General features: G+C 41.8%; 1 protein-coding gene across 1 annotated transcript in view; it reads right to left on the bottom strand.

Moving 5' to 3' along the window:
- ramp1 (receptor activity modifying protein 1) overlaps window positions 1-25,754 on the bottom strand; it is a 55,217-nt gene that overhangs the window by 12,662 nt on the left and 16,801 nt on the right. Inside the window, exon 2 of the mRNA XM_017702975.2 lies at window positions 7,549-7,684. Coding sequence (XP_017558464.1) covers window positions 7,549-7,684 — 136 coding nt within the window. The remainder of the gene's footprint in view (window positions 1-7,548; window positions 7,685-25,754) is intronic.

Genomic DNA, 25,754 nt, shown 5'->3' with positions numbered 1-25,754 from the left:
CAGATGTAGGAGGGTGGCCCTGTAGCAGGCTCAGCACACAGGTGGCCCACACTGATATGAATGAGAATCGCAATAAAGTAAATGCCTGCTGAATTTAAAATAGACATTATGGAGCCGGCTCAGTGTGCAGAGAACTTAATGTTACTTGAAACAAATAATAAAAACTGAGCTGCGAAGAGTCGCAGATATCTTCAACTATCGTGGTGAATTAGAAATGCAAACTCAGATGTTTAAAGTAATGCTATACATTAAATTTACACCACATAATTACTTATTATGGCAAAACTTTACTAGAGGGCAGCGTTTATTTAGGCTCATGTAGAGATGTCGTGCAGCCTTATGAATGCTGTAGTGTTACATTGACATTCAATTTACATTCTGTATCCACAGGTTTGGGTCTGGACTTCTGGCTTGTATCCATTTACACTCACCTGCCACTTTATTATACACTTTTTAAAGGTACCTGTTCAATTGCTTGTTAACACAAACAGCTAATCAGCCAATCACACGGCCGCAACTCACTGCATGTAGGCATGTAGAGGTGGTCAAGACGACTTGCTGAAGTGCAGACCGAGCATCAGAACGGGGAAGAAAGGGGATTTAAGGGGCTTTGAACGTGGCGTGGTTGTTGGTGCCAGACGGGCTGGTCTGAGTATTTCAGAAACTGCTGATCTACTGGGATTTTCACACGCACAACCATCTCTAGGGTTCACAGAGATCGGTCCAAAAAAGAGGAAATATCCAGTGAGCGGTCAGTTGTGTGGACAAAAATGCCTTGTTGATGTGAGAGGTCAGAGGAGAACGGGCAGACTGGTTCCAGATGATAGAAAGGCAACAGGAACTCAAATAACCAACCAAAATCTCTGAGGAACGTTTCCAACACCTTGGTAAAAGTATGCCATGAAGAATTAAGACAGTTCTGAAGGCAAAAGGGGGTCCAACATTTTACTAGCAACTAGTGTACCTAATAAAGTGACCGGTGAGTGTACATCTCTGTCAATATATTCTGAAAACAATGCAAAAATAACAAAGAATGTACAAAGAACTTCAGTTTACCCAGTTTAGTTATGTTCAATTCACTACCACATCTTTTCAAACTGTGCTAAAACAATGCCATTAGACAGCGTGAGTGCATGTGGTGTTTCACTTCACGGATGGGTTAAATGCGGAGGTGAAATTTCCCCGTTGTGGGACTAATAAGGGTCACTTAATCTTAATCTTAAAACGCAAAGAAGAAAACAGGATCCAGAAATGCTGCCACCTTCTCTGGGTCCGAGCTCTTTTAAAATGGACTGAGGGGAAGTGGAAAAAGTGTCCTGTGGTCTGACAAATCAACATTTGAAAATTGATTTGGAAATCTTGGACTAAAGACCACTCAGCTTGTGCACAGTTATCAGTGCACAGTTCAAAAGCCGGTGTTCATGATGGTATATCTTTTGGAAATAGGGTTGTAGTTCAATACATCAAAAGTGGCATATACATTAGCCAAACGTTTCAACAAGCACAGCAGGTTTTGTGTTTCTCTGTTCTTGTGCCCTGTGTTCCCAGCCACAAAACACCCTTCTGCTATTCATATTAATGTGTGGAACGACACTTCACTCAAAGCAGAAGCTTCTCACACTCAAAATGATTCCGGCAATCTCCTCTTCATAGCCTCTCTTTATCTCTCTCTGTCCCTTTGCGGGATCACTCAGACAGCCAGTGTGGTTCTCTTCAATAGCAGATGGAGCCCATGTGGAGAGCAACGGTACCTCATTGAGTGCCAGCAGGAGGTATTGGAGCTGAGGCCTGGAAATGGGCCTCCAGCAGCTCAGCAGCGTTCACTGTTCATTAGAAAGCCATGCTGGAGGAGAAGGGCGCAGGGCGCTGATTTCTTGAGAGGAAGAGGGCACGTAAGTGGCTAAAAATACCCCCCCACCCGCCAACATCCCAACAGCCTACACTTCCATTCCTGAATCAAGTGTCTAACCCCTTGTTCGACTGGTGACAGATTTAGCTACCTTGGAAACTGGCGCTTCTTAGTTCAGCCAGTGAGGCTAAATAGAAACAGGACTACTGAACAAACTGAAGTCAAAGTCAGGTTAGCAGGTGGACTTCATTTCAAGTCTGACCTTATATAGTTTTAATAACCAGAAGAGACTGTTTACAGCTACAGGCCATGCAGTTGGGACAGTTTAAAGGGGCCATGTCCTGCAAAAACCGATTGTCTTTTCTTTGTTTCTAAATAAAACAAGTGCTGCACAAACACTGTTCAAGTTCAATCACCTGCCCACATATGCAAACTACACACCCTCTTTTTAATTCATTGCGCACTTATGATCCATAATTCAGCCTACATCAGTTTTGCCCTGCCAACCCCCACTGAAGTCATGTGCAATGTTGGGTCCCACTTCATATTCACTACCTCTAATAACTGTGTAGTTACACATGAACAACAAATGCAGCATCACGGTAACTACTGATGATTTAGCCATGTTACAGAAGTACAGCCTTTGTAATGACAAGTGGGTATCAACTTCAGTTTTGCCTCATGTAATTACACAAGTGTATCTTTTCGACACACTACAGGTCAGAAGTCTTGGTCCCCTAACTGTGTAGTTACATATGCCACAACAATGTAACTACTAATGATTTAGTCAGTGTTACAGATGGACAGCTTATGTAATTACAGTTGATATATAGGTACGGTGCAATTAGAGTGTTAATTATAGAATGGCAATTAATGTGATGTGATTAGTTATACCTTGTTACAACACAGTTATTCCACAGTAATAATGTAAAACAAATGTAATATGTAAAAAAAGACAGAGATACATTTGCGTAATTACAAGAGGCAAAACTGAAGTTATTAAATGTGCAATTACACAGGCTGTACTTCTGTAATCCATCTGTAACATTGGTTAAATCATCGGCAGTTACAGTGCTGTTACATATGTTATTGATGTGTAACTACACACTTATTAGAGACAATAGTGGGACCGAAGTCTTTTACATAAAACTACATGGATGTTTTACATAATTACTGTGATATAACTGTTTTGTAACAAGGTGTAACCTAATCACATCACATTAATACCATGCTGTAATTACACTGTACAGTTATAACAACACAGGAACTTTCAGTGTAGTGTTAAAATAAGTGGGCAGTTCCTTTGTAGTTATTATGTAGTTACTGTGTAATAACAGAGTGGTAACATAGCCGAGACGACCCCTTATCTTAACACGTGACTTTAACACATTAATTAAATGTGTTGAATTAAGCCCAAATTCTTTTGTCGTAATAAAACCTTGTATCTCCAGAATGGTAACTTTGCAGGAGAGGGAAAAAACATACTTTCCTTTGATGTAAGTCAGTGGAACCAGACGTCTTTCCTGGTAATTTTAGTTTCTTTTAGTTCATTCATCATGAAATTTACATGCACTGCAAAGGCCAACGGCATTTTCAAATTATGTCAAAAACGGAGATACGAGGTTTTGTTCTGACAGCAGCGATATGGAATATAAGAAAAAAGCAGAACATGGAAAACAAACAGACTGAAAATGACTGGATGTTAGACCTGTTCACTTCCGTAGGATGACGAACAGGATGTCCTGTTTACACTTGAAGTTTAACTGCTGTCCGTCTTTATCGACTGATCTATTTCAGTATAAGCAGTAAAGGCAAAGATGCGAAGCCAAGGGCCACTTAAACAGATGAGACATGGCTGTGCACAATGAGCCTTTTTATGTTCATTCCCTCTAATTCTCTCTATGTGGGAAAAGTCTGTATTAGTTAAATGGCCTCTTACCTCCCCAGCGATTGTTTATGTCAAATCATTGGTTTCATTCTGCCCCTTTAATGCTGGGTTCAGTGACTCCCTTAAAACATCAAGCTGAGAGTGTCTGAGCTCAAATGACCCAGGAAGCAGCAGGACAGCTGGGTCACTCTCTGTGGACGTTTAGCGCTATGTTATGCAATGTAGTGGTCTTTCATCTTACAGTAGCAACTTCTCTAACCCACAGTCTCAGTGGGGGATGAACATCATGCTGCTCTTGTGCCGACTCATGACCGCTGGTCATTGGCTCTGCGCTGCCCCGAAAACAGCAGCGTGCTGGCCAAGCTCTGCTCGTGTGCATTATTGAGCAGGCGAGCGGATGAGCTCATGGTGAGAGTCAGGAGCCATGCATATTTTAATGAGCTCTTTAACGGCTGGGAGTTCTGGAAGCCAGGGCCTGGCGAAGGCCCCGCTTGGCCTTGCCAAGACTGTGCCCTGGCATGCCATGGGCCATACTGAGCAGCGGAGCATCTGGATGTTTGGTGGAAACTGCACGAGCAGCCTTTGTAGGTAATGGGCCATTACACTCACATTTAAGCATCGAGCAATTACTGCATGGACTAGGAAATGGTTTGAGTTCAAAGTGTTTTTTTGATGTTGCAAAAAGCTTAAATCACTCGCAACAGAACTGGCTTTTGGGAGGAGTTCAAGCTGTACACCCAGGACGCATGGAGCCATAGCTTTTCTGGTTGATCTTGTACCAACATGCTTAAAGAAACAGTTTACAGAACTTTCCTCTTAACCCAAATGTAGTCGAATGGGCAAAACAGGTTTGGTGTCCAGGGTTGGCTTCTTTATTCAAGATTCCAGACTCAAGAGCTCTACGGTCACATGCACAGTAAACAGGCCGCACACTGTGCAATGAAATGCTTACTTTGCTCATCCTCTGTTCACAATATCAAATCAAATTTATTTGTAGCGCTTTTTACAACAGAAGTTGTCACAAAGCAGCTTCACTGAATTCCAGTAAAGACAGAGTTTTAACATGAATGTAAAACCCCCAGGTGAGCAAGCCAGGGGCGACAGTGGCAAGGAGAACCTCCCTCAGAGCTGAGGAAGAAACCTTGGGAGGAACCAAGGCTCACCAGGGGGGACCCATCCTCCTCTGGTCAGAAATAAATAAATAAATAAATAAAGTGGTATGCATCCATAATTAAATTAGTAGTTGAAATTGATTGTGCACAGAGCAGAGAGCAGCGGTCATAAAGTGCACTGTGCATTGTTCCTGGGGACAACAATTTTCGTTAAATATTTTAGAATATTTATTTGGCATTTGTTTTCTTTATGTCCTTTAAATCATACATTTCATAGTCATGTATAAATTATTGCAGTTAAAATTGGAGAAAAACGTTGTTTACCTGAAAACACGGCCAGTCTAAATCTAACCATAAGTGGTCAATGGAGATGCGTTCGAGATCCATAGAAATGCCACACATCTCGCTGTCCATTTGTGATCAAATAACTTGGGATGGATGTTAATACCGGGTATGAACGGCTAAACGCCCTAACAAATCTTTCCAATTCAAGACTGAACATGTCCTGTCAATTTTAGGAATAGAAAAGGCTTGTAGAAGATTTCTGAAGAAGACAGAGGGTATGTTTTAGTTGATGGCAGTAGCACCTGTAATGCAAAGCACGCCCAGGATTAAACTCCAGCGGTCAAGGTCAACCCTGTCTATCACAGCAATTATTACTCATGGTTAGCACAATCCATGACTCACTGTTAAAAGGACGAGGCAAACAAACCAGATAAACAGGCCAAACTTTTAATTAAGGGGACATGTTTGAACAAGCAGGACCCATCAGTGAGCTCACCGCGTGTCATGAGTAACTGGTCTAATTAACACCATCGGTTGGGCTCGCTCGTTCCTCTGAACAGACCCCTGGAACAACAGAGGCAGAGTCAACAGCCCGGGAGCATGACAACAAACACAAATGACCAGAAAGAAAAAGCCCAGCGCCTCCCACACTATTGCCTCTGCCTCAACAGCAAACACAGCCATGGGTTTTGTGAACACACCTTTCCACTGTTTGGCCACCACAGCAACTCCTGGATGAAAGCTTAACATGAGCAAAGCCCTGTTCTGTGAGCCCTCTGTGTGGATCAGTTCAGAGCTCCAAAAGAAGCAGCACAATACTGAGCAGCGGCCAATTTGACCCAAATAGCTCTGAAGCTCTTAACATGCAAATCCCAACAAAAGCCAAAGATCTGCACTAGCTTTGCTCAGCAGCGTAAACTAGGGCTTGAAAATATCTGTCCGAATGCGACAGGATCCAACCACTCATGTCCGGTTTGGACGTCATATTCGTGATGTGTGACGGTCCAGCTCAGGTTTTAAATTTCTCACAGTGCTCCTCCAACTTTCTGTTGTTTAACCCTGCAAATTTTCAGTTTTTTCCCTGCTTTAGTTTTTCTCTTGATTATCACATCATATTCATTTAGATTTCTAGTTTGTTTTATCTGTGATCTAATAACTGCTATTATAATTAGGTTATAGTTACAGCCACTGTAATTTAACCGGGACTATCCTGTCAGGTGTTATTCAGCACTCTGGGTGTTAATGAGTCGGTCTGGCTCAGTTTCGAACAGAATTTCGTGGACTGTGAAGTGAAAACTTGGCTTGGACAAAATTTTGTCAGGCTCAGGTCGAGTTTGGACTCAGAGCTTGATGGTGTGGTCCGTGTCGGACTCAGACGGAAAATTCACAGGCTGTATTTTGGTTCAGACCAAAATTTTAAGTTCTAGCGTAAACCGCAACTAATAAAGAACTGGCAAACAGCAGAAGAGGACAATACCAAAACATACAGGGCAGAAATTTTTCAGGACCAAGATTGGGGTAAATCTGTAAAAACATTCATCCACTGGACTTGCAAACTACTTAACACCAACTTGACCCCATACAACTTGACTGAAATCCCTTGTCAGCAGTGTAAGCCTCGCCTGTGGCAATGACAGAATGACAAGTGGAGGGTCACTGAAGGCAAGCAGTGCCTTGAGTGTTTGTGACAGCAAATTGCTGACAGTGGTGGCCCTGGGCATACTTGCTGGTACACCAGCGTCATGTCTCTTGACCATCCCCTTGACGCATCTTGAAGGCGACAGCTCCAGAGTAAGGTTAGTGTACAGGACTGGCTCCTTCGAACCTGGATGGCTCTGCAACTAAACGATATCATAAAAGCTTTCCGGAGTGTAAAGATTAGCCACTTCCATCAAGCCCTGAAGACAGATGGGTGATCTATTAAGAGGCAGCCCAGGACCAGTGCACCCTCGGGAGGTAACGACTGTGGGAGCTCTGGCTGACAGCTCACTCGAGACACAGTAGTAACAGAGAGCAGGAGGGGAAGTGGAAGTCCCCTTAATCTCAGAGCAGCTGAGGGAACTGCCCTTCACTGCCCTTGCTGTTCCCGAGTGCTGAAATATTCATGCATGAGTGTCAGCTGCATGGAGGCTCACTGCTAAAAGGTTGCTGACTCTGTGTTAAACCAGAGTGCTTGGAAATGTGTTGGAGATTTAATAGGCTGGCTTTGCAGTGTTGACTCGAGTCTATTTTGGACACATTTGCAAAGCTGAAAGAGGTTTGAAGAAGGAGCTGTAAGTATAAGAGGCTTAAAGTGTTCCAAATACTCTTCAGCGCTTCAGGGGTAACATATTACCTTTGACTGGTCTATGAACGTGGATGTTCATTTCAGCTCAAGTGTGGGAGATGGAGATAGTTAAGTACTGGCTACTCACTCTACTGTGTCCTCCCAGCTGCACCAGTGGTGCTGGTCCAGAGCTTCCATGTCCAGCTTGAACTTGGCCAGGCAGAACTCCTCGATAGCATATTCATAATGGTTGCTACATGCCATCGCCGCCGCACAGAGAGTCGCTGAAAGAGAGAAAGTTTGATTAAAGAGGGTAAGATTGAGAAACTCAACTGCTTCTTACATTTCCCAGTTCTCCATTCGTTCTCAGCGGTCATAAAACAGGCTGTTTACACTCCTAAAAATAAAGCTGACAAAGAGTTTCTTTGGAGCAGAACCACAGAAGAACCACTTTATTTCTGTTCCACAAAGAACCCTTCAATTCAGTCATTTTGAAGAATTGGGAGAATCGTGTTTGGAAATAAAAGAACCTTTTTAAAGTTAAAATAACTTTACATATAGTTTAAACGTTCTATATTAATTTTCCTAGAACCGCATGTCCAAGCTAAGGTCAAGTCTAGTCAAAGTTTATTTATACAGTGTTTTTTAAAACAGATGTTGTCGCAAAACAACTTTACAGAAAAGTCTGGGTCCAAGCCCCCATGAGCGTCGCCAATGGTGACAGTGGCAAGGAAAAATTCCCTAAGAGCAAGAGGAAGAACCCCTGGGATGAGGCAAGGCTCAAAAGGGGAACGCCAGACAACAAACAGCATTAGCATAAAATACTAAAATACAGAAACGGGGAAAAACAGGTGAAGCAATGGCTATAATTAAATAGTTCGAGTCTGTGCCGCAGCACTAAGGTGTGTTTTTAAGAGTGTAACGGTTGAATATTAATCCCTAACTATGCCTTACACATACATTGTATGTCCAAGCGTTTATAGACATCTGCTCACACAACATTTCTTCAGAAATCAAAGGCATTTCTCGGGAGTTTATTTCCGTTTTGCAGCAGTAACAGCTTCGACGCTTCTGGTAAGGCTTTATGTTAGATGCTTGAACATGTGAGGATCTGATTGCTGTGAGCTCTGACAGCTACAGAGCTTAAACAAGGTATTGGATGTAGATCCATCACTCCAGAAAACGCAGTTCTGCTGCTCCACAGCCCAGGTCTACCCCTCTAGCCGACACTTCGCTTTGGATACGGTGCCCTCTGACTCGTCGGGCTGCTTCAGAGCATCCCACTTTATTGGTGTCTGGATACCTTTGGATATTTAGAATGTATCTAAGATACGAATCTAACATTAACTTGGCAAACTGAACCAATGAGGAAATCAGAGGCCATTCAGGCTTGTCACATGCAAAATATACAAATGTGCTATGTGTTGTACACAAATACAAACTGGACCCCACCTCACACTGGAACATGCTTCGACTCATACTTTCATCTTTCCTTGATTACACAATTGCAGTGCCCTGCTTACGAAAGTACCTACAAACATAACAGACAGGCTATGGCTTGTTCAAAACTGCAGCCCAAGCAAAACTGCACAGCAGAAATAGAGAGCATATTCAACCTGTTTAAGCACCACTGCACTGGCTTTCTGCTTCCTTTTCAATTGATTTCAAAACCCTCTTACTGCTTTTTAAAGGTCTTAATGACGTAGCACCTTCATATACACTATACTGCCAAAAGAATTCAGTCTCCCATCCAAATCATTGAATTCAGGAGTTCCAGTCACTTCCATGGCCACAGGTGTATAAAGCCGAGCCCCTAGGCCTGCAGACTGCTTCTACAGACATTAGTGAAAGAATGGGTCGCTCTCAGGAGCTCAGTGAATTCCAGCGTGGTACCGTGATCGGACGCCACCTGTGCAACAAGTCCAGTCGTGAAATTTCCTCACTACTAAATATTCCACAGTCAACTGTCAGTGGGATTATAACAAAGTGGAAACTATTGGGAACGACAGCAATTCAGCCACGAAGTGGTCGGCCACGTAAAATGACAGAGCGGTCAGCGGATGCTGAGGGGCATAGTGTGCAGAGGTCACCAACTTTCTGCAGAGTCAATCACTACAGACCTCCAAACTACATGTGGCCTTCAGATCAGCTCAAGAACAGCATAGAGAGCTTCATGGAATGGGTTTCCATGGCCGAGCAGCTGCATCCAAGCCTTATATCACCAAGCGCAATGCAAAGCGTGGAATGCAGTGGTGTAAAGTGCCGCGACTGGACTCTAGAGCAGTGGAGACGTGTTCTCTGGAGTGACCAATCACGCTTCTCTGTCTGGCAATCCGATGGACGATTTGTGCTGAGTGTAAAGTTTGGTGGAGGGGGGATTATGGTGTGGGGTTGTGTTTCAGGAGTTGGGCTCGGCCCCTTTGTTCCAGTGAAAGGAACTCTTAAAGCTTCAGCACCAAGAGATTTTGGACAATTTCATGCTCCCAACTTTGTGGGAACAGTTTGGGGACGGCCCCTTCCTGTTCCAACATGACTGCGCACCAGTGCTCAAAGCAGGTCCATAAAGACATGGATGAGCGAGTTTGGAGTAGAAGAGCTTGACTGGCCTGCACAGAGTCCTGACATCAACCCAACAGAAGACCTTTGGGCTGAATTAGAGCGGAGACTGTGAGCCAGGCCTTCTCATCCAGCATCAGTGTCTGACCTCACAAATGTGCTTCTGGAATAATGGTCAACAATTCCCATAAACACACACCTAACCCCTGTGGAAAGCCTTCCCAGAAGAGTTGAAGCTGTTATAGCTGCAAAGGGTGGGCGAACATCATATTAAACACTATGGCTTAAGAATGGGATCTCACTCAAGTTCATATGCGTGTGAAGGCAGACGAGCGAATACTTTTGGAAACATAGTGTATCTCTGAATATCTGATAGTCTACACTCTAAAACCAGTTTTAAGACCATCAAGTGCTGCCTTACCGAATGTCCCAACAACAAAAGAAAACAATGCAGACTATTTTCATACTCACTACCCCTTAATATACTTCAAACACTAACCCTATTACTAGTTTCTAACAGTGAACGATCTAATAATAACAGTTTTTAGTCACTTAAATAGCATTTTCTGTACTGTTTTACTTACTTTATTTTAATGGACATGATCATTATTTACTTTGGTAACACTTTATTTGAACAGTCCACTTAAGATGCTTTGTGGATACTCCAGTTTCAACAGATTTGAACACCTGTAGATACTTTATAGGAGACTATACTGGACTATCCAAATAAAGTGGGACCTTTACTTTTACTTACTATTAAATGTCTTTCATTTCTTTTTTATTATTATTTTCTGAATAATTTATAATACATACATATTAGTTTTTTTTATCTGCTATTTGCTCTGTGTTGTAATATTTGCACACATTGTAAAGCACTGCATTTTGCTTAAACTGCATTTAAATGTACTATATATGTGAGTAATATACACCGATCAGGCGTAACATCATGACCACCTCCTTGTTTCTACTCATTGTCCAGTTTATCAGCTCCACTTACTGTATAGCTGCACTTTGTAGTTCTACAGTTACAGACTGTAGTCCATCTGTTTCTCTGATACTCTGTTACCCCCTTTTACTCTGTATTGAGAGGGTAAGGGTCAATTTGAGATGACCATAAAGGGCAGGTGGGAAATTTAATACAGCCATTTTTGTCCACTGCTGGAAGTGCATTTGTGTGAAAAATATGCATTGGCTTATGATAAATACCTTACAGTGGCTAGATTGAGTCATTCCAGGCATGCTTGGAGGTAAGAAAAACCCAAAACGAATCTACTGCGCTATTTTCTCCACTGGCAGCTGACATTCAGCTGTCAAGACTCGACTCATTATTGCAGTAACTCTGCAGCCACTTTCAATAAAGGCATGTGTGTCAGCTTAAATTCTGCTTGGAAGTGTGGGCATTTACTCAGAAAATCCATTTCCCATTTCTTAAAGACAATCTCTCACTATAAAGGAGGAAACGCATAAAAGGATTATTCAAATTCGGAGATAGGAAGCGTCTGAATGACCGTCTGCTCAGACAAAAGGCGGGGGGGGGGCAGCTCGCGAGGAGAAAGAGTGACGAGTAGTTTAATTAACTCAGACAAAATGGGTTTAATATGCAGCACTTGGAAAAACAATAGCCCTTTTCAAACTGTCTGAAGTGCGTCAGTCAAGTCTCCTCGCACGCCCTTCTCACTCTCCGTCTCATTATGGCCTTCATCTACAGCTCATTCCGACAGGTTTACGGCCGCGGTCCATAATGCCGTTGTGGGTGTGTGTGTAGGAGTAGGAGAGTGTTTGAGGGGTTCGTGAGATCACCTTGATGTAAGAGCTTTTTCACTTCAAGACATCGTCACAGGCACTTCTTAAGCTCAGAGTAAGGGAGCGTCAACATTATCAGCTCAGTCATGTGATGGGCCGGAGTGCTGCGGGAGACGGGGAGGAGGGAAGTCACTGCCGGATCAGTGTGGGAGAGTTTGTGATGTACGTTTTCAAGAAAATATCTCCTGTCTTTGGTTACTGAGCTTAAGATTAGAGTTAGATTTAGGATTAGGCTTAGAAAATTCTTATTACATGTACAGAACTGTGCAAAAGTCAGAGAGCACCCTTCTTTTATTTGATTTTCCATTCAAAATTGTGGTAACACTTTATATGATTGGCCCACTGTAGATGCTTTGTAAATGCTCAGTAGATATTTAAGTAGCATTCAACTAAATATACATTAAATGCAAGTAAACTTTAAATTGAGCATCATTTGGACGGTCTACCATAGATGCTTTGTAAATGCTCAGTAGATATTTAAGTAGCATTCAACTAAATATACATTAAATGCAAGTAAACTTTAAATTGAGCATCATTTGGACAGTCTACCATAGATGCTTTGTAAATGATCAGTCTGTCTTTAAGTAACATTGAGCTAAATATCCCTTAAATACAACTGAACTACAAGTTCAGTGTGAAAGAGTTTATTAAATCTATCCCTACTCCTAACCCTGACCTTAACCTCAAAGCAAAAACCTACACTTAGTCCTAACCCTAAACCTAACCATAATGTTGTTGATAATCAACTGACTATCAAGAAAGGTTGTTAATGATGATGATGATGATAAGAATGTGTAGAGCATCTACATTAAATACAAGTTATTTGTTTTTCAGAAGATATTTCTGAAAAGATTATATATGGGACAGTCCACTTGCTTAAGGGAGAGGTAAGCCAAAGGAAAATAAGAGCTTTTGGAAAAACTTAAAGAAAGTCTCCTAAAAAGAATGGAACCAAAAGATGGACAGATAACTTGTATTTAAGTGTCATTCTGACTTTTTGACAGGAAATGAAATAAATGGAGGATGGTGTCCGATTTCCGAACATTACTGCAGCTACTTTTATATAATACATTTGGGATATGTTTATAGAACGCTGGGATAGGCTCCAGCACCTCCACCCGCGACCCTGATGGATGGATGGTTGGATGGATATGTTTATATTTTACGATTGCTTATAAATACCTATATAGCTGTATATTATTATGTGGGACATCCTAATATTACATATATGTACTATATTAAAAGTAACTAGTTTCTGCAAATTGTAATGTATAATGTGTATATTTGAACTTAAACAAACAGAAAACAGTAATGTAGCAACTGTGGAATGTGCAAATGTTTGGACATCTTTCTGCTTATAAAGTCTCAGAATCTGGTTAGGCCTTAACTCTTTGACTGGTCATGCAATTGTCAAGAAATGTCAGTAGGAATTATCAGTTGTCCTGAGCTTAATAGATTATCTGATGCTTCAAACCACGTGCAAATGCCTAACAACTATGGGCTGATCTAAGAAGCTGTCTGAGGATCTGAAAATGAAACTAATAGATGTCTAAAGTTAATATAAAAGGCAATAAAAGACTGCAAAGCACTTCCAGCTTGAAATTTCCACTGTCCAAAATGAAAATCAAGACAAAATCTGGGAGACCAAGTCAATTCTTAGGCAGAACTGCTTGTATTCTGGCCTGAAAGGCAAAGCAAAACCCCCATATGACAACAAAGGGCCTGCATTAAGGTTTAGCTGACACTGGAGTGGTGGTACACAAACATGACCAGCAGGTAAGAATCATCTGAAGGACCTGCAACATCAACACAAACGTCAACATCTGAAATATTTTAAACATCTATATAAGCTAAAGGTATTTTGGAAGCAATTGTTGTGGACCGATGAAATAAAATTGGACTTCTTCGGCAAGAAACACCAAAAGTATGTTTGGAGAACAAGGAGCAGCATTTAATGTTGAGAACACCTTGCCAGTTGTTAAGCATGGGGGTAGATCTATTACACTGTGGGGTTGTGCGGCAGCCAGTGGCACAGAAAACACTGCACAGGTGGATGGATTCCACTAAATATCAGCAAATTCTGGAAGTAAATATAACACAGTCAGTCAAGGTGCTGAAGCTGAAAAGAGGCTGGCTTCTACAACAGGACGATTCAAAACATACCTGTGATATCTTGATATCTGCAAAAAGGGGTTTTACTAAGTACTGACCAAACTGTTTCAGATGCCACAATTACTATTTTATTTTATTCAATTTGTCAGATCAAACACAAATGTGCACAGACATTTGCAGAAAATGTATTTTTCTTAAATAATTAGCTGCAGAGCTTCCAAATCAATTTGGCCAAGCTTTTGCATGCAACTGTGTAATATACATGGTGTGTATTACGTATGTGTGGTGTACATACACACACACACACACACACACACACACACACACACACACACACACACACACACACGTATGTGTGTATGTGTGTGTGTGTGTGTGTGTGTGTGTGTGTGTGTGTGTACTAAATATATATATTCCCTGGTGGTCTAGTGGCTAGGGAAGTCCTCTGTTCAGGCTGGAGGTTATTGAACCAGCCTTGTGACCGGAAAGCCGCTGGTGTGTATTCATTAGTGTGCATGTATGTGGGTGTTCCACTGTACAGATGGGTTAAATGTGAAGGTCTAACTCTTGTGCACAGGTGGCCAATGGTTCTGAATTCTAGTCTACTCTATATGGTATAATTATATCTATATATATATCTATATCTATATATATATATATATATATATATATATAGGTTTAAAGGTACAAAACAGTTCTGTGTGGTTGTGCAAGAGTGTCACAGGTGTGCGGATTGGTGTCAGGGAATGTGTGTGTGTGTGTGTGTGTGTGTGTGTGTGTGTGTGTGTTTGCGTATGAGGCCTCTACAGTTAGTGGCGGGCTGCGGTGTGTGTGTGCTGAGAATAGTAGAATAGGCAGTAACGCAGATCTGAATGTGACCAGCACATTTACATCCTGACCGGCTAAAGTGCTTATCTAATAATTGTCAATTGTCTGTTGGAAGAGCTTTGAGAAAGGCTAATTACTAGAGACGAGCAGATGCTGGGGGTGGGGGTGGGGGTGGGGTTGGGTTCTTTCTTTCTTACTTTCTTTCTTTTCACTCAATTCTAGATAATAAAGGCAGACGTTACTGCCTTGGAAAAACAAACCGTAGTGCTCTACAGTATTCTATGCACATTTCGTCCTGCCCTACTGCAGAATTCCTGCAGGATTGCTTAAAGAAAAAATAACAGCTCGTTGGAAAAAGCAAAATAAATAAATAAATAAATAACTTTTCTGAAACATCTGAGAGGGATGTTTCTTATATATTGACAAATTATTTAATGTAAAGGGACCATGTCATATATTTTCGTATCCAGAGGTCCCCATTTCTAATATTTGTGTGATTTTATGTACCAAGAAGTCATAATTCTTTCTTTTCATGACCATTTTCCAATCTCTCTAAACAGGCTGTTTTTATTACTGTGCCTTCGAGACTGACACATGTAAATAAGCTCTGTTCTGACTGGTTGCCATATACTGTGCCTCATTAAAACAGTAGTCCAGATTGAATCACTCCTCATAATGTCAACGTGAAAGGCCATGGAGACATCACAAAACCAATGAATCCCAACTAGGCCGTTTTCCCAGGTTACTTTCCATATAAAGAGTCTATGGGCTGTGGAGTGGGCTGCACATCTTATATCAAGGAAAATTAATTTTTTCATCATTATCAAAAAATCATCACGTTTTAATTACGTTTTAATTTTATTATTAGTCCAATTCACTGCCAAGTGGTACTGCACATGTTCCAGTGTAACCACATTCAGAGTGGAACAAAAATATTCAGAGCTTCTCAGAATGGAGCCTCTCTCAGGAGCGGAAAGCTGCAGGCTCGCTCCTCAGCTCTAGAGAGACTCCTCCTCCAGCAAATATAACATTTGTATTGAGGTTTCAAACGCAAGCTTACAACTAAAATGATTAACATACGTATAACTCCAGCTAAAGGCACGTAGCTCTGACAGGATAGTGCTGTGACCCTCCTGCTTTGGTTGCATGAAAGACATCCACATATTCAAACTCAGACGCATGCATTTCATGCTGAAGATCAACTTCTGCTCGACTCCAGGGAACATATTTAAACCCATTTTTCTTGGTGGAATTCTTTCCGCTTCCAGGAAAGAAAATGTGGAACAAATATACATTCAAAAAAAGGAGAGGTATTTTTTCCTGGGAAGGTAGAGGATACGCAGACCGCAGAGCAGCAGTCTGTGACATTTCCACTTTCATTTTCTTATCTGAATTTCAATATGCTAGCAGGTGGGCCCCTGGATTACTTCAATCTTAAAATATTTTTTCCTATCAGCAAAGACATTTTTGTACATAGGGAATGTACCAAACGTCCATGCACTGTGAAATGAAAAATCCGACTAGTTTATCAAAAATATGAAGATCGGGGGGCTTCCGAGTGGTGCCACTGTCATCAGGAGATGGCGAGTTCGAACCCTGGTGGTGCTACAGCCGTCCATAGCTGGGAGTCCAAGAGAGCACTCGCTCTGTCTGGGTGGGCAGGATGGCCCTCCTTCTCCCCCCATCACTCACTGCGATGCTCGTCAGCGCAGGCGTCCGTTGGTTGATGTAACAGATCTAGTGGTTGGCGCTTTCCTCTGTCGGCTGTCCAATGACGTCGCGTGAGTGGCAGTTTGAAAAGAAGCAGTGGCTGGTTTCACAGGTCTCGGAGGAAGCCTGTGCTGCCTTCGCCCTCCTGGCATTGATGGTATGGTATGATTTGGGGGAGTCCTAACTAGCGGGTGGAATTAGAGATGATTAAATTGGGGAGCAAGTCGGGTAAAAATAACAAAATATAAAAAAACTATGAAGAGCATTCAGTACAGGTTTGGAACTCACTGTCAGATCTGTAGGATGCACTAAAAGTCTCAAAGTCTGAGAGTAAACATGCTTCAGGGTAAATAGCAGTTCCTCCTAGCTATGTGCCTTGCCTAAAAAAACATGAAATGTTTATATTCTGGGGGAAATAACAGCCTAGTCAGTCAAAATAAAGGATTCAGACTTTTGTGAAAATGTCAGCAAAATCCTTAGTTTGCTGCTGTTTACTGTTACTATTGTGCCTTGAAAGCAAACACCTTTGATTGTGGTCTGTGAAATTACTTCAATTAATGCCCAAGAAATGGCCCCTGAAATGACTTTAAATGGGCACCAAAGAATCCTTGGACTGAGGCCTTTAGAAACATCTTGAATTAGGGCTCCAGAGAAGCCTTTGACGGGCATTCCACAACTTACTTTGGCCTCTACCACTAAGCCCAAGCCCTGCACGTTCATGTCTAGGGGTAGGGTGTCCTGATTTTTGTTGAGATAGAGGGGTGGGGTGAAGTGTTTGGGCTACGTGGCCCTCCAAACAGAGGTTTTTCAAAGGCACACCCCAAAGAGGGTGTTATCAGAACAAAAGAAAAAACAGTGCAAGCGACCAAAGAAACCTGTGACCATTGAAAAATAACAATAACCATCGTATTATCTTAGTTTAATTTAGTTTCAATGTATTATGGTTCTTTTCTTCATAACAAGCATATAAAACTGCTATCAGTATACGGATATCTCAGTAGCTAGGTACATTTCGCCGTTCCACCTTAAAAAGTCCAGCAGTTCTGACGCCTTTGGCTCCAGAATGTAGCTGCTGCTCCATTTAAGGTGGACCAGGAAAATGTGAACAAGACGCTGGTGAATATCTGACTTCAGCTTCATAACACTGAAGAATTAGTGGTGGGTGGTAATAAATAATTGCCCCCCTCTTTGAAGGCGTATGATGCCCTAAATGTAACTAAAGCCCAGCAGTGAGGAGCTGAACCTTCCCCTCCTCTGCTGGCACTGCAGACGGGCAGGGTCGCCTACAGAGCAGCGGCAGTAGCTGTTAATGAAGTGATGCTCTTTTTATTTGAGGGTCACATTTTGAAGACGATTTCGACCACTACCACTGTAACTTACTCCCAAGGTCAAGGTGACGATGAAAAACAAGGAGTAGGGTTAAAAATAAGAAATTGGATTGGGCCTTTGACTGAGGCCCTTGAAAGCAACAAACCCAGTCCTGCATATTATACTATGACTGTAACCATCAGAGCTGCCTGATGTTATACAGTGTCTGGTAATGGACTTCACCGTAGTGCATCACCATATTGTGCACTGACACCATTCATACATGCAAGTGAGCGTATTATGCTGTGCAGTGAACCGTCTCCGCTTGGAAATATGTCATGAATCTGAATTGCAGCCAGGCTCCTCCGGTGGCTGGTCATCAGCAATGCTTCATTTGGTTTGATGTGCGGCCACAATGAGGGGCCGTGGTGAGCAAGCGAACGGACAGGTGCAAGGACAGTGTGCGGCACGCTGTCGAGGCTGAGGTGACTGTCCACAGAAGGTCACCGCAGTGCTTGCTGGCACCAAAAAAATGGGGAAAAAAGCCCTGAGCCCTGTCAGACTGTGCCTGAGCAACTCAAGCAAGAGCAAGCTTTTACACAGAGCGAGGAAAAAGTTGAATAATAGACCAGCAAGTCATGTTCCGCCTTGGTGCATAGAGTCAAAGAAAAGCCTTTTTCTTGCCTTAAGTGAATTTCGTAGACATATTGTGTGGGTACAGTGGGCGGCATGTGGTAGTCTGTGTTTCTTCAGCCTAGCTGCTTCTTGATAAGCCCCAACTTATTGCAGAAAAAAAGAAGGACAGCTTGCCATTCATTACAGACGGGTGAGCGTGCAGTCCACTCAAAACAATGAGCTCACTCAGCTGGTCTGGAGTAAATTAGCAAAAGAGTGACCTTTTTTGGTCCTTATGGATGGAAATAAGCATAAAATATTACATGCTTTCTAGTAAAGCTCACAACAGATGTACTTTAATAGTAGCGTCTGAATTTAATACAATAGGTATTAAAACAGTCATTATTATTATTCTATTTATTATTCTATTTTTTTTTCCTCATTTGTATCCAGTAAATTCAGTGCAATACTTTTTTCAGTGCTAATACCGATGCTATTTGGATTACATAACCAAGAGAACCTCCCACTCTTGGAACTAAGCGTGCCCCCAGGTTGTTTTTCAACCACTGTTGACCTCAAACTGTAGAAGTGTTTTACTCTATCCTAATGGCCATCTCAGAGTAGAAGAGGATGGTCAATGAACCAGTCGATGGACAGTGGCTCTATTGAGCAAGTGCAGTCCAGAGTTGCTAATTCATCTAAAAGCACTAACCCACAGCTAAATCCTTGATCAGAAAACTTCCAATCAGGCACGTTTACAGTGTTAGTAGGACCCAACTGAAATGATAATTTTGTTGATAACGCCGAGAGCATCAACCAGGATTAGACCCAAATTTCATGTTCAATGTTCTTCAGAATAGCATTTATGTTTAGGCATTTCTGGTCCACTGCACCAAAATATCAGAATTGTATACATTTTACTACATATATATATATATATATATATATATATATATATATATATATATATACACACAAAATCATAATGTATAGGGCACTTTCTATTGTCCAAAACCCAAAACCTCTAAATTTAGACTTGTGAAAATATTACTTATATTGCATTTTTTCTGTGCTATTTTTAAAAGAGTCTTGGATTTCTTAACAGTGAAGTTTATTATAAGTAATTTTTAAAATAAAAATGTTGTTCAAAAAATGTCCCACATTTTCATCTTTCTACTTCACAGGCAGAGGCTTATTTTAGATCCCTTCCCGAGGCACGTTTTTCCAACTTAATATTGTTTTAATGAAAAAATTATGATTTTATTTGTGTACAGCAGTTTAAAACTGTGTTTTTAGAGCTCTGCTCTAAACAAACAAACATTTAGTAAAGTTTTGGTGGTGTTATGATTATTTCTGTAGTAACAAAAGTGAATGTGCAATCATAACTCAAAGCAAGGATTTTAACCTAAAGTCCAAGTCAGTTAAAAGTCCAAAATACGTTTTCAACTCTGACTGAACCAGTTTGGCAAAACGATCCATATATCGGCATTGATATCGCAACTGGCCCACAGTTCCTGCATCAGGGGATCCCTAGATTAAACGATGCCTCATCAATATGAGCTGGAAGCTTAAGCCAGCAAATATAGCCAGTTAGCAGATAAAGCAGGAGCAGCATTAAACATATTTGTTCAATACAAATCTAATAAATAGTTAAGGCAGAAGCTTAAATCACTGGGGAAGACTGAGCAATGAGGCTTCGTCTTCAGAGTGGTGCACTAGGTCTGAGTGGACTGTGACAGTGTGTGAATGTGGGAGGGTTGAGAGAAACTCCGATTATGTCATCAATCTGTTGAGGTCATCGTTAACCGGGCAGCTCGTTGACGTCTTTTCACTTCATCTTCTGCAATCTGCCACTGCTGCACAATGAGCAAACGTTCTGTTAAATTTATGCTGATGGGGACTGACCTTCTGACTGAAACCATATGCTGAATAGCAGTGCTGGTTCCTGAGAGAATGGAAGAAGAGTTTTGTTTCGCTGTGTTAAAATAGTCCACCTTGCTGAGGTTCCTTCCACACAAAAGCCCCACAGAACCTCATACTACTCAATGAATCAATGAATGAATTGTATTGCATTTTGTGAACGTTCGGAATCTAAATCATTTAAATAAAACGCTTTAAATTACTGGTCCGGTGTGATGAAAACCTAACAAAGAGTGTTATTTTGCTCATGGAAGCTCTTAAGTTTTGTTACCGAACGCCCACTCTCAGACGCAGTCTCGCTGCGTGATTCCTCAGCCTTTCATCTGGAGGGTCGCTGTTGCATAATGTACACAAACTTGCCCTGCAACTTAAATAGCGCATGGTGTCTCCAAACATACTTGAGGGGGAAGAAAGGAGCTTCTGGGTATTGGCAGAGAACTCAGCGGAGTACAGTCAGGGTTTAAAGCATTTTACATATGGTTTACTCAACATTTAACCTCAAGTCTGTATGTGGGTCCATACAATTCGTCACTCTCATTACTACACACTCATAAATACACTTACCTATTAGTTTCATAGTAGTTACTGGATAATCAGTAGAAACAATTTCGACTAAAAATGGAATAATAACCCTACAATTTAAGGGTTAAATCAATTTCTTAAAGCTAAAGTTATGTGTGAATGCCAGTCCACTGACTGTGAATTATCGTCTACACTGCCATTTAAGAGAGGTTGCCTGTTTCCCCTACATGCTTTTGGCTCTACCTTTGGTCCTCTTCGTGTAATAGTCTACCAAAAGGCACAAAACCAGATAAGCTACAAATGAGAGAGTGAGCAAGGTGAACTTAGCTAGCAACTTAGAGGCTAGCTTGCTTAAAAGAAAGACTGTCCAGCTAAAGTTATTGGACTTTTTCATTTATATAAAAATAAGCACACATTTTTAAAAGTTCCCCAACTTCTTGACTTTACTGTCTCTGAGAGGGCATTAATTATGTCACGATTGGCCCGTCCCAGTCCTGTCCATGTGTTCGTATTTTGGTTTAGCCCATGTGAGTTTGTTTTGGTCCAGCCCCCTCGATTCCTGACTCCACCCCTGATTGTTTCCACCTGCCCCTCGTCAGCCCTGTGTTTGCTGGTCTTTGTTATGTGCTGTGTTGTTTGTACTGATCTATGTACTGTTGCTTGTTCTGTTGGATTCTGGTGTCTGTCATGTCTGCCCCCCGATCTATCCGTGTTGGCTCTATGACCCTGGATTTGCCCATAATAAATCTTGCTTATCTCAGCACATGTATCTGCCTCCTCGCTCCCAACCCTTACAAATTAGGAGCCCTTCCCCAATAATATGCACCCTATACTAGAGCTGCAACAATTAATCGGTTAATCGACTAGTTGTCAACTATTAAATTAACTGCCAACTATCTTGGTAATCGATTAATCGGTTTGAGTGATTAAGAAGAAAAAAAGGGAAAATTGATCTGTTTCCTAAATGTGAATATTTTGTCGTTTCTTTAGTCCTCTGTGACACCAAGCTGAATATCTTTAAGTTGGGGACCAAAATGACATTTGAGGACGTTGTCTTGGGCTTCTGAAAACACTGATCAACATTTTTCACCATTTACTGACATTTAATAGACCAAGCAACGAATCGATTAATCGAGAAAATAATCGACCGATTAATCGACAATGAAAAATAATCGCCAGTTGCAGACCCACCCTGCACTGAGAGTCTTTCTGAGTTGATAGTCGAACGTGCTCTTGCTTCACTGACCCATTCTTTTCAATATTTCAATAACTATACTCTTGATAAAATTTTAGTCCGTTTACACGATGTGTGCGCTTGACCTGTGTCACGACAGTCTACTCTGTTCATCTCTCTCTCCCTCTCCCTCTCCCTGTCTCTGAAAAACAAGTTCTGCAGTAAATTGGCTGCCGAAGACCTGCGTTTATAAACATCTCTAACACATGTAAACACCTAACAGCAGGCAAACGCCCTTGAACCTGCAACGGGAATAGCTGCTGCCTGCTGGAACACTGATACCACCACTTAGTTTCTCCATCTTCACTGCTTTATTTCTTTCATTAATCCAGATATTGCATTATCCTTCAACAAGCCTCTACATGCCGTGTCTCGCTACAGACCATATGCTTTCTCATCTCCTAATGAATTATGCATGGACAGTATCAGATATGGCACCAGTTATTGCATGGAATAATGAGATCTGTTTCACAACACATCATATCAGAGACAATGAAATATATGACACATACGGAAGCCGGTTTGAAATCTCTACCACAGCCCTTCCACTGAAATGAACAGCACATTATTCTGCCAACTTAAGCTGCCTGGAAGGCCTTTTGCCAATTGCGAATACATTTGAAGTCACAGCTCTAGCAAAGATGTTTTATTGCGAGGTGGTTGGTTCTGATCAAATTTCCAAATTAAATGCCTTTTTTGTTGCTGTGTCAAGCTGTCGTGTTCTTTTTGAGTGTAACGGCCTCGAAATTGAGGGAATAAGCTCTCTGAACGACGGCAGGCGACGAGCGGAGAGCTGTTGAAATTCAACCTGGCAGAAACGCACAGGATATGAGAGCGCACCTAGATCAGCTGGCCGAGGTGTTAACACCGGAGAGACACAAAGAGCGCTATTCATGATCAAACATGATTGGAGTAGATAGGAAGTGTAGTTTTTAATTGTACAGTGACAATCAATTCACATTAGCCTTAATGACAAGTGAGAAGCAGGATACCAGCTTCATCACCATCATTTCAGTGATCGTTTTACATGAAATTAAATGTATATCAATTTACCCCTTACCCGAAACTTAGTCAGCCAAAGTTTGTTTCATTAGCTTTGCATTGGAGCTATGCTGCAGCTAAAGGGAGCTTATAGGAGCGTATCATGTGGTTGCCTAAAAAAAACATGTCGAGTTATTAAGTAATCTCAAATAGACTTGCTTATGTGGTTGACACTATATACCATATAACATCTAAACAAAAAAGGTAAAAGTGTGGACAAAATTCAGGCTTCAAGACAGCTTACACTCACCGGCCACTTTATTAGGTACAGTTCAGTTGCTTGTTAACACAAATGGCTAATCAGCCAATCACACGGCCGCAACTCACTGCATTTAGGTGTGTAGAGGTGGTCAAGACAACTTGCTGAAGTGCAGGCCGAGCATCAGAACGGGGAAGAAAGGGGATTTAAGGGTCTTTGAACGTGGCGTGGTTGTTGGAGCCAGACGGGCTGGTCTGAGTATTTCAGAAACTGCTGATCTACTGGGATTTTCACGCTCTACCATCTCTAGGGTTCACAGAGAACGGTCCGAAAAAGAGGAAATATCCAGTGAGCGGTCAGTTGTGTGGACGAAAATGCCTTGTTGATGTGAGAGGTCAGAGGAGAATGGGCAGACTGGTTCCAGATGATAGAAAGACAGCAGGAACTCAAATAACCAACCAGAATCTCTGAGGAACGTTTCCAACACCTTGTTGAAAGTGTCCCATGAAGAATTAAGACAGTTCTGAAGGCAAAAGGGGGTCCAACCTTTTACTAGCAAGGGTTGTAGGAAAATTTGCAAACCAAGTAGATTCTGGTGTTTTCAGAATCCATCGAGTCCAGATCTCCACATCACTGAATATGGAAAACGCAACCAATCTCGGAGACTAAACTTTGGAGGTATGGACTAACTTTTCAGTTCTTCAAAAAACTGAAAGCAAGTCTCCTAAAAGGAATATCAGTTGTAATAAAGGCCAAGAAAGGACACATTAAATACTAATAAACATTATTATATTATGATGGTTTATACATATTTTCTGCTTTTGTTTCCTGACACTGATTTTGTTTTGACTGGAAATGAATTGTACTGTATGTACTGTACACTGTCCATTGTTATAAATGACAGTTCAGCGTACAGTTGATGTCAGAAACCACAAGCAAGTCTATTTCAGATTATTTGGGTCTGAAAGGAGGTGTAGGTGCCTAAAACAAGTCACTGAAGGAAAAAAAAGAAAATTTGCAAACCAAGTAGATTCAGTTGTTCTCAGAATCCATCAAATGGGGCAGTCGTGGGCTGGAGGTTAGGGAACCAGCCTCGTGACCGGAAGGTCGCCGGTTCGATCCCCAGAGCCGACAGCACATGACTGAGGTGTCCTTGAGCAAGACACTTAACCCCCAACTGCTCCCCAGGCGCTGCAGATTGGGCTGCCCACCGCTCCGGGCAAGTGTGCTCACTGCCCCCTAGTGTGTGTGTGCTCACTAGAGTGTATGTGGTCTTTCACTTCACGGATGGGTTAAATGCGGGGGTGAAATTTCCCCATTTTGGGCCTAATAAGGGTCATGTAATGTAATTTAATTTACCAACTTGACACAGTTTGAACAAACTTGCGCAGCATAAGCTTTTATTACTAGTTACTTCAGCCATCAAACATGTCGTGGTAGATGGAATACATTTGGCGTAAGAGGAAAACTGGGTAAATTTGATTTTCTCGATTGTGGTTAAGTAACACTGGTAGTGCATGATGAGAAACAGCCAGCAGGCAGCGCTGTACTATTCACATTAATGCTAGCCGACACCAGCATCACCACAGGGGAAAACGGTCTGCAGTAGAGCCATAAAAACGCAAACAGTCCATTTATAACATGCATTCTGTACTGTTGAAGGGACACAATACAATAACTGGCTTCATTTCTAGTCGACCTCCCAGGCTGACAGGTTGGGTTTATACTCCACACATGAGTTCAGCTCTGGGGCTGCAACAATCTGTCATGCAGGAAAACAATCAAACGTGCTGATGTAAATTGTCCGTCGCTATTGTTCAACTTCTTTCATTTCCAGAGATGCTTTACAGCTATTGACAGAGCAAATGCCACCTCCAGCCCTTTACTCTCGCCCTATCTCATGCACAACACACCTGCGTTTTTGTGTACACACACACACACACACACACACACACACACACACGGACATTCATTGCAACCTGTCAGAGTGATGTGGATAGTGCTGACCCTTTGCTCTGTCGTAATTACAGGGGTCACCCAATCTCGCTGTACTGATGATAGATCACTCACAGCCATTATATAAATGCTGGTTCCCATCAACACCGGCATTTTGCTGCAGGTTGCGGTGATGACTCACCGCAACTCTTAATACACACCTCACACTCTGATGTGAGCTCTGTTCTGCGATTGAGTTGCACTTGCCACTCCAAGCACTGCTGTTCAACACCCAAAGTAGAAACTGGGGTTACGCCTGGTCCCCACTACAATATAATCAGACTGATGTTGAGGCCAATTCGCCCCACTTGACAATCGGAGGAGCGAATTTTGTCAAATTCAGTAGCTTCCTAAATTACTCGGTGGTGTTTTGTACGTATAATCCAAACTTCAACTTTCCCATCTACTCGCAATTAAGTCACAGCTGTCCTGATTTGGAATCATGTTTGCTGTTTATGACTTGAGTTTCACATCGGATGAAAAATCGATAACCAGCCAGAGCAAAAACCGA

Source organism: Pygocentrus nattereri, chromosome 6 (assembly GCF_015220715.1).
Source record: "Pygocentrus nattereri isolate fPygNat1 chromosome 6, fPygNat1.pri, whole genome shotgun sequence".
NCBI lineage: Eukaryota > Metazoa > Chordata > Actinopteri > Characiformes > Serrasalmidae > Pygocentrus > Pygocentrus nattereri.
The sequence above is the reverse complement of the archived record's forward strand: the minus strand, read 5'-3'. Positions and strand labels throughout refer to the sequence as shown.